Source organism: Parasteatoda tepidariorum, chromosome 7, assembly GCF_043381705.1.
Source record: "Parasteatoda tepidariorum isolate YZ-2023 chromosome 7, CAS_Ptep_4.0, whole genome shotgun sequence".
NCBI classification, from domain to species: Eukaryota; Metazoa; Arthropoda; class Arachnida; order Araneae; family Theridiidae; genus Parasteatoda; species Parasteatoda tepidariorum.
In genome coordinates this window covers 40,002,751-40,018,368 of record NC_092210.1, presented here as the reverse complement: position 1 = coordinate 40,018,368, position 15,618 = coordinate 40,002,751, and the positions used below count along the sequence as shown (strand labels likewise).

Sequence of the window (15,618 nt, the reverse complement as noted above, 5' to 3'; positions counted from 1 at the left end):
AATTTTCGCTTAAGATTTCAAAGTTGAGAAATATTTTGTTTAATCTCAAGTTTAAATATTTAAAGGTTTAAAACACCATTTTGATTTTGTTACTTAAAGAAAATTGGCATAAAAGAAAATTTTTAAATAGAACTTGCTATCTCAAAATACTACATTTTTGTCTTTTTCCCTCAAAATTTGGTTTTTAAAATTAGAATGATTTTCTGTTCAGCGAACTTAAACTTTCAGTTTTAGCTAATCACCCTATTGCATATAGTTACAAGTATAACTGATCTGCACATAATTGCAAGGTTACTTTTTATATTCCTCATAAAAACTAATAAATAATTTATTAACGAAATTATTACTTGTGCTATATTATAAACAAATAAAACAAATTGACTCTGAGTGATTGACTTAAACTTCAATATTGTTTAAATATTCATTCAGCTTTAACTGTCTCCTTTACAAAGATGAATTAAAGAAACTTTTTGAAGCATTAAGGCTCTAATTAATTTTATTTTTTGAACATAAATATGTTATTAATGTATTTTATTTATTGAATATATTATAATTCCAAAACTTTTTATGCTAGTAAAATATTGGTAAATATAAAAGAAAAATCTTTTCAGAGCAAATTAGTTCCACCACGTTTGGGACCCATCTTTAAAGAAGGTGTATTGGGAAATTTTGAACCTTCTCCTACAGAAACTATTCGAGAAGGACCTGGGGAAAATGGTATGGCTCATTATGCACGATCTGAAGATCAGAATGAAATATCAATTGCAATGATGGAGTATGGAATAAATATGGTAGTCAGTAATCAAATATCTCTTGATCGATCTATTCCTGACAAAAGGCTCCATGAGTAGGTTTTCTTTATTTCTTTTAATTCTCATCCTATTCTTCTTTTTTTTTTAAGTGCATCTTCTTAGGAATGTTGCTAGAAAAAAGAAAAGCAGTTCCTAATTTTTATGTATACAAATGGAGATAAATCAAATATAATTGTAGCAAATTGATTGATTGTAATTGTTTGATATTTCTCTTTTTTATTTTGTTTTAGGTGTATTTATTTTCAATGCACGAAACAAAAGATTATGAGTGAGCTTTTTATTCTGGACATAGATCAAAATATGTGTTTAAGAAAATGGAGACAAATTTATGTATTTTAATAAATGGTCTCAAATCAAAATGCGTGTTTGAAAAAATGGACATGGCATTTTGTTTTATTAAACTTTTCTTATGAAAATTGTTCTTTTTTTAAAAATAAACTAATGGATCCAAAAAATAGATCTTTTTTTTTAAAGTTAACAGTTTATTTCACAAGGTTATCACAGGTTCTATAAATTAATATTAATGGTATCAAATTGACATTATAAGACTAGATTTTTTTTTCAAACAACTTTTATTGCTTTGTGCACTATTTAGTTACATCTGTAATATACCCAGCCACCCTGATCATTGTAATGATTTTGATTAGTGTTTTAAAAATGTTAGGAAAAGTCATTACAAAATTCTTTATTTTGTTATTAAACTTAATGAAACATTGAAAAGGTGCATTTTTTGCTGTTTCCATTTTCTCAAACACTCATTTTGAACTAAGTCCTTGTATGAATATGCATTTCAAGCTGTTTCAATTTTCTTAAACATGCATTTTGAGATGTATTCATTGTTTTGAATGCATGTTTTAAATGCATGTTTTGAGTTGCACTTATTTTCTTAAACATGTATTTGGAGCTGTGTTCAAAATAAAAAAGCTCACCTATGAGATGTGTTTAAACTGCTAAGGAAATTTATAATTTTTTCTCAGCTATTTCAGTTTTTTATAGAATACGTGTTGTAAAATATTTTGACACATTAATGATAGAAGAAATAGAAGGAAAAAAATTTGGAAGAGGTTTTTCCTATTGATAACAATTTATACACTATCCTATTGATAACATTTGACTCTTAATATAATAAATTTAAACTGATTTTTACCACCATGACATAAATTAGTTAAACATATCAAAATCCTTACAATGATGCTAATAGGTTCTGCAGAAGTTTAAAAAGTTCTGTTAACTTGTATTGAATTAATAAAACTTTATTAGTTGAGTAAGAACTAGATAATAGCTGTCACATTTTAAACTTTCTTGTACTCCATTAAAATTTTAACTATTATGTGTGTATGATAATTAATTTCTTTTTCTTTATTGACTATTTTATTTAAAAATTATTATATTTATTTTAATACTACTTTTATCCATTTAAACATAATATTTTAAAGTTTTTGATATTATGCATCATATAGCTTCAAGGTTGTTGCCTTTATTTCTTTCAAAAAACAATAAAACTTATTGTCTAAGAGCTATTGCGAGATTTTAGTAAAATATTTATTTTAAGGATGCAACAGATGATATTATTAAGTACTAGTTTGAAGACAAAATATTATAAATATTCGTAAAGTAGGTATCAAATTTTTATTTCCTGCAGCTGGATCTTCACACACAATAAGGAAAATTACTCAATATTCCAATTTTATTTAACAATTGACATTTTCAACAAAATGGATGGTAAATAAAGAAAATATTGAAATTTAGCTTGTCAGTAAAAATGCACAACTGGGAAGAAATTTGAGCCTTACGAGAGGTGCATATTTCTAAATTTAGATGCTTCAAATTTTAGATGCTATCAAATAGTGAAAAATTCATAATTTGGTTATTAATTAATATAAATGATTGCCAAGACCATTTTTCTTAATGCTTTGAAATGTGTTGGCGAAGAAGAAAATTTTAAAAAATAGTAATGCCTTTTTATTATTAAAGACCAAAATATTTTAGCAACCATCCAACTGTGTCTGAATTCTAGGCAAATGTATTAGGCTGAGGTAGAGGTAATATTAAAAATTGATTGATTTCCACTAGCATGTTAATGTTGATTAATAAAAATATTATTAATTTACCAGTTCGTTTATTGGAAAAAAGAATGAAATGATAATTTAATTTTTAAATAATTGAAAATTTTATTCTTAATTTTGCCTAAGATTTTAAAAAAAAAAATAACCCTTCATGCATCAAAAGTTTGTTAAAAAGTTTTCGCCTCCCCCCCCCCTTTTTTTGCATTGAACAGCTAGTTGAATTGTAATTTTGTGACATAGCTAAGTTAACTGTTAATCAAGATTAAAACCAGAACATAAAAGTTTTTTCCTCATAAAACCTCATCTATGTTCTGAATATAAAGAAAAACCAATTCTGAATCTTGCATAGAGGTTTTTCTATTTTCAAACATACGTAAAGCAGAACTTGTTGCACAATAGGACCAGTCGAGCCTCTTTCTTTTGCTTTATAGATCATCTTACTTAGGCTGAGAACTAACAGCTTTTGCTTTCCTCAATGAAGTAGATGTCCTAAAAAAACAAATTGAAAGAAATGTTACATTCCACAAGAACAAATTGTTAAGATAAGGCGTTCGACATTCTAACTTCTCATAAATCGATCACTCCTTATCCCCCACTTCTGCTGGCCCGACCGGTGGTCCTCTTGCTGTCCAAACCCTCATCCTCTAGCATCCACCATGTGAAAGGGGTCAATCACTAACGATTTGTAGCTTACAAATTTTCAATTTGTTTTTGTGGTATATCTATTTCATAGAGGAACGAAAAAGCTGTTAGTTCTCAGTCTTATGGGGTAAACATAAACATTGTAACGGGAAAAAAGTGAAGCTCTCTCCTCTATGCTTATCACATGTGGGCAGTCAGTTTAGTATCAGCTTAAACTTTTATAACTTAAGTTTTTCAGCTATGAGAATTTAATTAAAAAAATTATCTGAATATTTTCACAAGAGAAATAACTTTATAATCATGTACTTATGAAAAACAAAATTTGACATTTAGGAAGCATAGGGAAGGCAAGTTTTTTTCAACCAAAAACTAAACTCAGTGGCGCTGCAGCCCATAGAGGGCCAAGGCCTACTGTGCCCATCTCAGTTTTCTTGACCTTGGGCTCCGGGACACAGGAGCAGATGTTTTGGTCCGGTGCTCACCTGAACTCGGAAACCCCAGTGTTTAGTTCCCAAGCATACTTGGTACTCATTTATTGACCCACTGAAGGGATGAAAGACTGAGTCAATCCTGCCAGGCCCAAGGATCGAACCCAAGACCTATGGCAAGGGAGTGTGAAGCGCTACCACTCAGCCACCGGGCATCTTTTTTCAACCAAAGTTGAATAATTTATTTTTTAACATCAAACAATCTTTTTCAAAAGTATTAAAGCAGTTTATTATCGCTATCAATATTTAAATGATATTATTTCAGAGTTATTTACTTAATTGAAAGTGAAAACTAACTAGCGAATATTGAAAATAAAAATTATTTTCTATTTAGTGATAGTTTGATGTTGAATTGTGGTAAATTTCAAACTCTCATGCTAAAGTAATATTTATTAAAATATTTGTTTATTGTATATGTTAACTTTTTGAATGTATTTCATTTGACATTTACTTTCCAGGTGTAAATATTGGCATTATCCGAAAGATTTACCCACAACTAGTGTCATTATTGTTTTTCATAATGAGGGATTTTCAACATTACTGAGAACTGTTCATAGTGTTATTAATCGATCACCTCCAGAATTTTTAAAGGAGGTTGTTTTGGTTGATGATTTTAGTGAAAAAGGTAATTTGCTGAAAAATAGTTATTTTTGTTGATTTATTAAAAATTTAGCTCAATGAATTATTTTTATCTTGTCTAATAAAGCTTCTTTTTTTTTCCTTGTTATTACCAAAAAAACTAAAGCAATGAAATATGATAGCTAAAGGTAACAAACATATTAAATAGTCACTTTAAAATGTAACAGTTTTTCTCAAGATAAATATCCAATTCAATGTAAATTTGAACAATTAAATCAATCAATTTTATGGCAAAGTAAAATTTAGTCTAATGATTTATGTATTTTTTTTTATTTCTATTTATTTATTTTATGTTAAATTAATATAAAAGCTGTTTGCAATTTTTTTCATAAAAATACTTAGTTTTAATGTTTTTTTAAAGACTTTTTCATTTTTTTTTTTACTTATTATAGAATCTGATATTCACTCTTTAAGTTTTTGTGCATCCAAGTTTTAAACTAGTTGAGTCCCTGAGCTCTATTTACAGTATTTAGTGCATTTATTCAATCTTTTCAAATTTTAATAAATGAAATTTTCTTGAAAGAAGAAAGAGCAAAATTTTCAAATGATCACAAGTTTATTGATAATTTGTTTATTTCATAATTGGAAGACTATGATGCAATATCATGAACACAATATGATAACATTTGTTATTGCACTATATTGGTTATCTTTTTTTTATTATTATTATTGTTTAAATTTTCACTAGAAAACCTGAAAGGGGAATTGGAAGATTATATTCGACAGTTTGGACAAAAAGTACGCTTAACAAGAAATAAGCAAAGAGAAGGATTAATTAGATCAAGAACATATGGAGCAGAATTCTCAAAGGGTGAAGTTATTGTTTTCCTTGATGCTCATTGTGAAGTGAATGTTAATTGGTTGCCACCATTGTTAGCCCCCATCTATACAAATAGGTTAGTGATCATTTTTCATTTCTATGTTGTGCTTTTAATTGTAACTGAAGTGTGTTGTATTTAAAACATAAATTTTGTTTTTCTTTGAATTATTTTCTCCTTGTCTTTAAATTTTCCATTTCTTATTATTTACTATATTTTACTTAGTTTCTTGCAAGGCTTGAGTACGCCATTAGTGAAGGAAACCAGTTCCATGTCTTGACCCTTCCCTCTCCTTCTCTTCTCGGTTGTATGGGAATATTCTGCGATATTTTCCTCTTCCATAGAATTTTTTGTATTTAATGGTCAAAAATATTTTATAAAATTTCCATGACGCTTAAGAACTATATTTAATGCAGCATTGAGTTCCATATAGTTTCAAAACCTAAAAGTTTTTGACTTATTTAAAAATCAAATTGGAAACTAATGTACTTCCTTTCCCTATGACTGTCCATGAAAAGTTTTGTCATAGATACAGAGTTCTGCTCTGTGCCATCTATACCCCATTTCGATCACCAGTTCTAATGAACTATTGTGTTGTACTATTGCTGTTTATGCTTTCAGAGTCTAATGATTCATGATTGAGGCATTATTCATAAATGTTCTTAACAATGGCTTTGATTTATTCTATGCTTTGCATTCTGCTTCAACAAATTGCACATTTGCATTGCAGGTTTTTGTAGCATATATTATTTATATTTAAAAAAACAAAAAAAAAACCTGCAAGCAATTTTAAAAGCAGTATATGTTGTTTGTTGAGAATTTGCCCTAGGATTGATCTTCACATCCCTGCGCAATAGTGTATACTTCAAGTCTCGTGCATACACAGTATATCTGCCCAGTTCTGTGCACTTACAGGTGATTACCCACTTCGGGAACCAGGAGAACCTGAAATTCTCAAGGAATTTGAAAATATTATTTAAAAAATTCTCAAAGAAATATATACTCAACTCTGGAATTTTTTGAAATATCATCAATTAACAGTATTGTTGATCATATTCACTTCAATGAATATGATATTATCATTATACGCAAACTGTTTTTCACGTTATGTAACTACTTTCAAAACTTATCTAGTAGTACTTTTGTTTGTTTTTCGTGTCATCAATGCTATTTGAATAAATAATTCATTTTCAAACAGTTCCTACTTAAAATTTAATTTTTTTTAAATGTTGGAGCAATAATTGCTTTTGAAAAACCGTTTATTTTATTTTTTTTCCATTTGAAGCCTGTAACTGGGATGAGATTTTTCTGCTTTTTTACTTTTGTCGCTTGAATTTCAGCCTTTTTATTGAAAACTCTGATTCTCTAAAAGTTTCACCTTTTTTTTAATAAATATTCTGTTTTTACAGAAAATTCAGCCACTGAAATAAATTAATTATATAAAATTCAAACTACATAGCTGCCAACCCTTCTGCATTTTTGCTTATTTTAGCTATTTTCTCCACTTTTACGTGCAGAAGATAAGATTTTTGCACATTTTAGCTATTTTCTCCACTTTTACGTGCAGAAGATAAGATTTTTGCACATTTTTACCCTCCCGCCAGATAGCTCGCATTTTCGTCATTCAGGCGTCGCTTCTTCAAACAGGCCTTTTAGATGTCCCAAACCCAGAATCTGCTAATATCTCGATTCTTATTCACAGGATTTTAATATCAAACATAGGTTTGTGTATTTACGTGATTTAGAAGTTGTGTGTTGCAATTCTTATTCACGCTATTTAAATATCGTACATTACGATTCTTATTGTGGTTTAAAAATCCACTATCACGATTTGTATTTATTCGTTTTTAAAAACCTATGTATTGATTCATATTCACACGAGTTTAAAATCCAATGTCGTGATTCGTTCATACGGTTATAATATCAAACATCGATTTTCGTATTTATATGTGATTTAAGAATAAGGCATTTGGATTCTTATTTGTGCAATCTAAAAATTACTCATCATGATTCGCATTTAGGGGATCTAAGAATTGTGAATCGTGATTTGTATTAACGCGATTTAAAAGTTAGATATCGCAGTTTGTATTTTCTCTTTTTTGAAATCGAATATCGAGTTTCATATTCGCGTCATTTCAAAATCCATTATCGTGATTCGTACTCACGCGATTTTAAAATCTGAGATCAGTATTTGTATTCACGCGATTTTAAAATCAATTAGCTCAATTTTTGTAAGAAGTAAGTTTATCTCTTGAACTAGTTACTATAAAGGTGATTGTTTTTCGATCGATGATTATTAGTATATATAGGCATTGCAACATCAGAGAAACTGGAAGAGAATACATTCAAAACTTACATTCTGTGCTTGCAAAGAAGAATGTTACACAGGCAGGTAAAGAATGAAAAAATAGGATTTGTCAAAAGATGTTCGAAGAAGGGCTAACATCTAAATTAATCACCAATCTGTTTGTGTCAGTTTTGCTATTACCACAAGAATATATAAAACTTTTCCAAACTGGAGCACCTGTCATTCACAAGCTGCATTGCTAGCAATTTGACCTTGTTAAAGGATTTTTTGCTTGTTTTGTGAAACATAAAGCTTTTGCAGCAGTCAGATATTTAAAAAAACAAAAAAAAAACTAACATAAAGATATAGCAAACAAAAGCAATCATTTAAAAAGTGATTCACATTTTTTTTTTTTGGAAAAAGAATTAATTAACTCAGCTCCAAAATTTTAAAAAAAAATTTGCTGTTATTTATTCTATAAAATACAAAATTCATATAAAATAAAATACTGTAGAGAACCGATTATCCGGAACGATCGGGACCATCGCGATTCCGAATAACTGATTTTTCCGGTTTTCTGAATCGCTACAAAATGCCGTTTTTTTAATGTTTATAAAACGAAACTAAAAAATTCCACTTGAAATAGTTTTAGAAATAATAAAAAATGATAAATAATAATACACTTAAGTTTAAATAAGGAAAGAAATTATGAAATAAAAATTATATACAGGCTTATATATGTTATTAATGTTATTAATGTTATTAACATTAATAACATATATAAGCTATTTGTGCTTATGTGAGATTCGTCTACGAATGGCTTTTGATCCGTCCTCTAAATCAGTTCTTTCGTCAACTCGATACGCTGTACGCTCTAAATAACAAAGTGGGCTCAAAATCTTGCAGTAAAAAAAAATTTTTTTTAATGGAAGAAAGTTAATTTCCGGTTCCAAATTTCATTCCGGTTATCTGGTTTTCCGGTTTTCTAATTTCCGCATAAGAGGTTCTGCACTGTATTTGTTTTTTTCTCTATAAATGATATTTGTTTTTAAAAGTTTTATTTCAATATTTTTGTGTGGAAAGCTTATAGTTTAATACAGTGTTTTTGCTGACTTTTAACTAACCCAAGTAATTTAGCTAATCTGTCAGAAAAAATTAACATAAGGCAAATGAAAAAAAAGAATTTTTGCAAAACTAATGCTCTCTCCTTTGGTTAAGGCTTGATAGATGTCTGGAACGGAATCATAGTAAAACATACTTCAAATTTTTACCAAGTAACTTTGATAAAAGCGGTAAAACCTAAGATTCACCAGGCTTCATATATTTTCAGTAGAAAATGTTTATTATAAATTTTTTCACTTTATTTTTCAGTCAAGTTTTTCGAGAAGAGCTAGAGAGGATCATAGAGTCCCAAATGAGTGAAGGTGGGGTCACAGCAAATTTGTCTGCTCTACAACAAGTGACAGAACTTTTGCTTCCTCACACTTCNCAAAATAAATTATTTTTTTCAAGTATGATATGTTAAAAAAGTAACATTTTGAATAAAATATTTTATAATATAGACACTTTTCTTGTACACATCCTATACTTTATAAGAAAAAAGAAACAAAAACCTGGAAATTTTAAGATTTTTATCTGGAAAACCTGGAGAAATCAGGGAAATTTGAAATCTGATTCGAGTGGCCACCCTGGTTATTAATGTTATTATTAACATTAATAACATATATAAGCTATTTGTGCTTATGTCAGATTCGTCTACAAACGGCTTTTGATCCGTCCTCTAAATCAGTTCTTTTGTCAACTCGATATGCCGTACGCTCTAAATAACAAAAAGGGCTCAAAATCTTGCAGGAAAAAAATTTTTTTTTAATGGACGAAAATTAATTTCCGGTTCCGAATTTCATTCCGGTTATCTGGTTTTCCGGTTTTCTGATTTCCAGATAAGAGGTTCTGCACTGTATAATTATGTAACCAGTTGCTGATTATCATGCAATTTTTCAAACTAAAATAGCAATTTTTGTATGTTAAGGAGCTACTATATGTTTCTACTTCACAGTTATTGATATATTTTCTTTTCTAAATCATTTAAAAAGTCATGTTACTGATATATTTGCTATAAATCATCTAATAGCATTTTTTAAGAGAAATGGAATGTAAATGTATGTTCTCAGTAGTTTTAATTTGCTAAACTAGTGCGGCGACTGAACTTAACTTAATCGTAACCGCAACAGTTACGATCAGTAACTGTCTCTGTCATTCCGCGCGAAGAAAAAGCCTAACCGCCATTGTAGACGCACTGCTCTAACTTTCATGTTTTCCCTTGTGTTCGTTATAATTAAATATTAAAATAAATACTAATTAAAATGTAAACTTCGTTTATTCATCTCCTGGACACAACCAACCACCACACTAGTTAGTTTCTAAAGTAATATTTGTCTCCTTTATGTGAACTGAAGTAAAATATAATTTCTAGCTTTATTTTTTCAATTGATAATTTTACTTTTTACTAAATCTTAAGTATCGATGTTATCATTCATATATTAATAAATAAGTACACACTTTTATGTCAACACATACTTAATTATTATCTTAAATTGTCTGGAATTTATTATTAAAGCACACTCGTAAAATTTACTCACGTGGAAATTCAGCTTTTTTGTCTTTTGGCCAATCTCATCCCTGCTGTAATAAAATTAATAATAAAAGATTTTTATGGAAATCATAAATATTTTTGTTAAATAACAAAAATTTTAGACTTGAAATTATGAACAATTTTAGTTTGAAAAATTGAAATTTTTAATTTAAATTTTTTTCTACTGTACTTAGAAACAAAGTCTTAATACATATTAAAATATTTGCAAACGTTTCAATTTCTTGAAAATTTATGTAATTTAAATCTTGACAATATGCAAAGCTTACTAATTTTACTCTAGAAATCTCAGAGAATTCGATTTTGTCTTGAGATTACCACCTTCAGTTACCATAGTTTCATTCTGCTAAACTGGACAGTCAATTTGATGCAGAAATAATATATTACAACAGCCGAAATCATTGACCTTTGAAATAGTTTTAGTACTGCAGATCATCAAATTGTTTTGTACAAGTTCAATTTTCATGAATTTAAAAATGTGATTATATGACCAAGGTTTAAAAGTAGGTATCGTCTTTCAGACTAGTAGTTAAGCTTTGTAAAAGACATGAAAATCTTGTAGCTTTTATAACAATAAGATTTTTTTTTTATATTTGATGCATAAAAATTATTATTGCATAAAATATTGTTAAATGAGGACAGAAACTTTCCAATTGTGAAATTGATTACCTGATAACTTACATTTCAAATGTAGACAACTATAAAAGTCTTTTGAGTGTCCTATTGTGTTGCTTTCATGAGCATGATTCTTACATTTAAAAACTGTAATTTGTTCTCATCTAGCCCCACCTTGAATTTTTATTTTTTTATTGTTTTTTTAATGAAAAGCATTCCTGTATAATGAAGAGCATTCCTGTATATTCCTGTCCTTTCTCAATTAATTTGACATATAAAATAATTTCTCATAACTATAATGCCAATAATATGTATATAATACTAATGTAACGCTTTGATGTAAATAAATTTAGCAGAATTTAGATTTTTTTTTTAGAATAAAAAATGTTGGAGTCAAAATCAAAAGGGCAATGAAACTATAGCTATTTTCTATTTAATTCTATTATCAATTTGCATGTACAGTGAAATTTTAGCTAGCTTACTCAAGGCAAAAAATATGTTGATATTTGCTCTCTCTTATATAGTGTTTCATTTTAAAAATCATAATTTTTAAAATTTGCTTGAATTCTTGCAGAACTGTAATGACTGTACCAGTGATTGATGGAATTGATAAAGATAGTTTTGAATACCGACCAGTCTATCAAGGAGAAAAACATTTTAGAGGCATATTCGAGTGGGGAATGCTCTACAAAGAAATTGAAATACCTGAAGAGGAAGAGCGAAGAAGAAGATATCATAGTGAACCTTACAAGTTTGTCATTGTTAACTATTTATTACAAAATTTATTAGTCATACATTTCCTAGTAATATAAGAAAACTATTATAACAACTTTTAAAAATAAATTACTGGAAAATTGGAATAAATTATTTCAAATGCTCAAAATTATTTTGAATAATAGTTTACCTATTGATAAATTATTTTAATTTTTTATTCATTTAAAAAAAAATATGGAACTACTCCATGGGGTATAAGATTATCCTTCTACTTAGCACCCAAAATATAAAAATGTTTCTTCAAATTTCCTCTCCAAACTATATTTTACACACTGATCGTAATTTTGAACTTCCTGTAGTATGTTACAAAATTATTATATTTTCCTGTAGATGCTGAGAAAGAGGCTTTGATTATTTACTTTACATTATATGTTTTTTAGTATTTTATGAAATTTTTAATTAACTTTATATCGTTGTTTTATTAAGTCTTCATAATATATTAAAGCAAATAATAACTTTAATCTACTAATCATGTTTCTACAGAATTCTACTAAAAATGTCAAAAATTGAGTTTGCGTTTTCACTTGCATATCATTTATTTTACTTACTTGTTTATTTTAGGTCACCCACACATGCTGGGGGTTTGTTTGCAATCAATAGAGAATACTTTCTGGAACTTGGAGCTTATGATCCTGGTCTGCTTGTATGGGGTGGAGAAAATTTTGAATTATCTTTCAAGGTAAAATTATTTCGTCTTCAAAATTGTATTTGTTTGTTATTTTTTCTTAATTCAAACTCTAAATTAATGTATTCATAAATAATAAAAAAAAATTGTTTTTACCAAAGTATAATAGTCTATAGATCCTTTAAACCAAATGTTATTCCCAGAAATAAGTTCTACAAGGAGCTCTCCTAAAATTCCAATTAGTCAGAATTTTTTTTACAAACTTTTAACAAATAAGTTGAAATTAGTATTATCATTATTTAAGTTTTATGAATGCTTGAGCGATTATAAATCATAATTTCAGCTTAACTGTTGCGTTATTTTTCTTGGCGATGATTCATAAAATATTCAAAATATGTTCTGCTTTACTGTTTCCTAATTAAAAATAACTATACACAAAAAAAATTAATTCTTGTATAGCTATTGTAACATTAAAAATTTTAAAAAAATGTTTTATCTTCAGATATGGCAATGTGGTGGTAGTATTGAATGGGTGCCATGCTCAAGAGTTGGTCACATCTATCGTGGTTTTATGCCATATAGTTTTGGCAAGCTAGCTGAACAAAGAAAAGGACCTTTAGTTACTTTGGTAGGAATAATGTGTTGGTTTTTATTCTGTTATAATTGTTATTTTTTCTGTATCTTTTTATCTGTTATTTTTTTATCTGTTACTTTTTATCTGTTATTATTTTTTCAGTATCAAAAATTTTTTTTAAATTTTAACTTTTGAACAAAGGAAATATTATCTGTCAATTATCTTAAATTTTCAACAAAAAAAAAGTTAAACATGTTCTTTTTAAATCTCATTGAATCAGGAATCACAAAGTTCAACTAAAGATAGACGACTAAAAATTATAATATACTAGACTAGGATCTCTTCTTCCTCCATCAAATGGTAGTTAATTTTAACTTTCTTCTTTTCACTCGACCAATGTCATCTTTCTTTCAGCTAAAGATAGATGAATAAAAATTATAAGATATGAGACTTCTATCTCTTCCTCCCCCATTAAGTGGTAGTTAATTTTTCTTTTTAATTTAAAATTTCATCTTTTCATTCAGTCAATATCATCTTTCCAATAAACTTTCATTTTTATCATTCAAAGACTGCTAAATTTATTTTATTTAAATCTTTTATTTCCTCACATATCCTGAATTAATGGTACTAATTTATTATATACGTAAACCAGTTTGCATGATCTGTCTCCAAAATATATTTTGTATCAGAATAAGCTAATTTTTTTAAGATATTTATTTAAGAAACTTCCCTTTCAGGAAATTAGATGATCACATGTAAGATCATGTAGTTAAAATAATTGCAAATTTAATAACTGAATCTATATGTTGTTTTGCAATTTCGGAATGTATACTCATAACCAATTATACTAATCAAGACATTTTTTATTAAATTTTAATGATTGTTAGTCCTCCAATTTATGAGTTTAATGTATAAATTTATTTAAAATGAAGATAAAAACAATTTAAAGCTTATAAAACATACAAATTGTTTTATAAGCTTTGCATATTTCTTTCATGCCTTAATATGAAAAAATATGCATATTTTATTTAACTTGAAGCTGAAGTAAAATGTGTAAAAAATGATAGTTCAAATTTATTTTATAATACAAAATGTTATTATGTTAAATGTTATAATGTTTTATGTTATACCATGTAATATTTAAACACAAAATTTAATTCCAATTAATCATTTTCTTTAATTTAGAACTTAAACCTGTATTAAAATATATTTCATAAATTGCTTACAGAGTATTTAAATTCTTTTTCTTAAAAGTAGATAAAAGTGTATTTCAGTGAATATGTATTTAATGTGTACAGTTATAAATTTAAGAAATTATATATTTAATGTATGGTTACAAACGTATTTAAATTATTGTTATGAAAGAGCAGAAGAAAAATATGTTTATAATTTTTATTGCTTTTTATGAAATAGAATTATAAACGAGTTGTGGAAGTTTGGATGGATGATTATAAAGATTATTTCTACATTCGAGAACCTATAGCTAAGCAATATGATCATGGTGATATTAGTGGGCAACTAGCCATAAAAGAACGTCTTCAGTGTAAATCCTTCAAGTGGTTTATGGATAATGTAGCATATGATGTGCTATACAAATTCCCTCTATTACCAAAAAATTTGTTTTGGGGAGAAGTGAGTTATTTTAGCTTATAATCTAATCAAAACTAACATCTTTTTTTTTTTTTTTTTTTTGCTCTCATATTAATACTGCATGAAATTTCAAATTTATTTATTTTTTTAAAAATTAAATTTATTTTTACAATTTCAGCGCCCAGTAATTCCACTAGACTTTGGAATCCGTGGGTCCTTAGGACACATGACTTTTGAAATTCTGGGTCCTTTTTTATTACTAAAAGTATATCCCTATTTTAAATAATACAAATCTCTGTTGTGAAAATATACATAAGGAATAAATATTTCCTAATTTGAAAGAAATACATGTTGATTTAGTAATAATAATTCAACAAAGAATTAAAATTCCTAAATCAATTATACTTAAAATTATTTTTATCTTTTTTTTTTTTCATTTTTAATGCTGAAAAAAAAAATTTAGTTTAATTTTCCATATATTAATCTGCTGGTGCACTAATTTTTTTTCTTTTATTCCCCCTGCTTTTTTACCACAGAAAATTGTGCACTCCAGGGACACATTGTAACTTTTTACATGTCTCTCTTTCGATTTTCGTCGTATTTGATGCACTATAATACTTAAACAGAATCGCTTACATTTAATTACTTACTAAATTACATTACTTAATTGTATTACTTACTTAACTGTATTTAATCACTTACAGCTACTTTAACATAAGGCTGATATGGATCGGTGATAATTTACCTCAAAGGGCAATTTGCAAATATTTTTAATTTTTTTCGAATAAGGATAATAATAAATTAGACTTTTTTTTAAAAATAAAAACTTCGAAATTTTAAAAGTTAAGACAGATTGTTTTATTTAAAATATTTCATATTTCAAATTAGCTCAAAACCTTTTTTAAAGATGCCTCTACAGTTCTTTTAGGATTTTAGCTACTTTCATTATTTAGTCGAATTGTTTTTAAATAAAATTAATCCATAAAAGAGCCGATTTTGGGATGTGCTCTTAATGAAACAGACAAACGTGAGCAATCA

The 15,618-nt window shown here is 27.5% G+C and overlaps 1 protein-coding gene across 2 annotated transcripts in view; it reads left to right on the top strand.

Moving 5' to 3' along the window:
* LOC107454031 (N-acetylgalactosaminyltransferase 7) overlaps positions 1–15,618 on the top strand; it is a 28,355-nt gene that overhangs the window by 1,986 nt on the left and 10,751 nt on the right. For both annotated transcript variants that reach the window (XM_043041619.2, XM_043041618.2), the window contains exons 3-9: positions 612–847; positions 4,467–4,633; positions 5,336–5,543; positions 11,592–11,768; positions 12,353–12,470; positions 12,919–13,044; positions 14,404–14,622. In XM_043041619.2, coding sequence (XP_042897553.1) covers positions 612–847; positions 4,467–4,633; positions 5,336–5,543; positions 11,592–11,768; positions 12,353–12,470; positions 12,919–13,044; positions 14,404–14,622 — 1,251 coding nt within the window. The remainder of the gene's footprint in view (positions 1–611; positions 848–4,466; positions 4,634–5,335; positions 5,544–11,591; positions 11,769–12,352; positions 12,471–12,918; positions 13,045–14,403; positions 14,623–15,618) is intronic.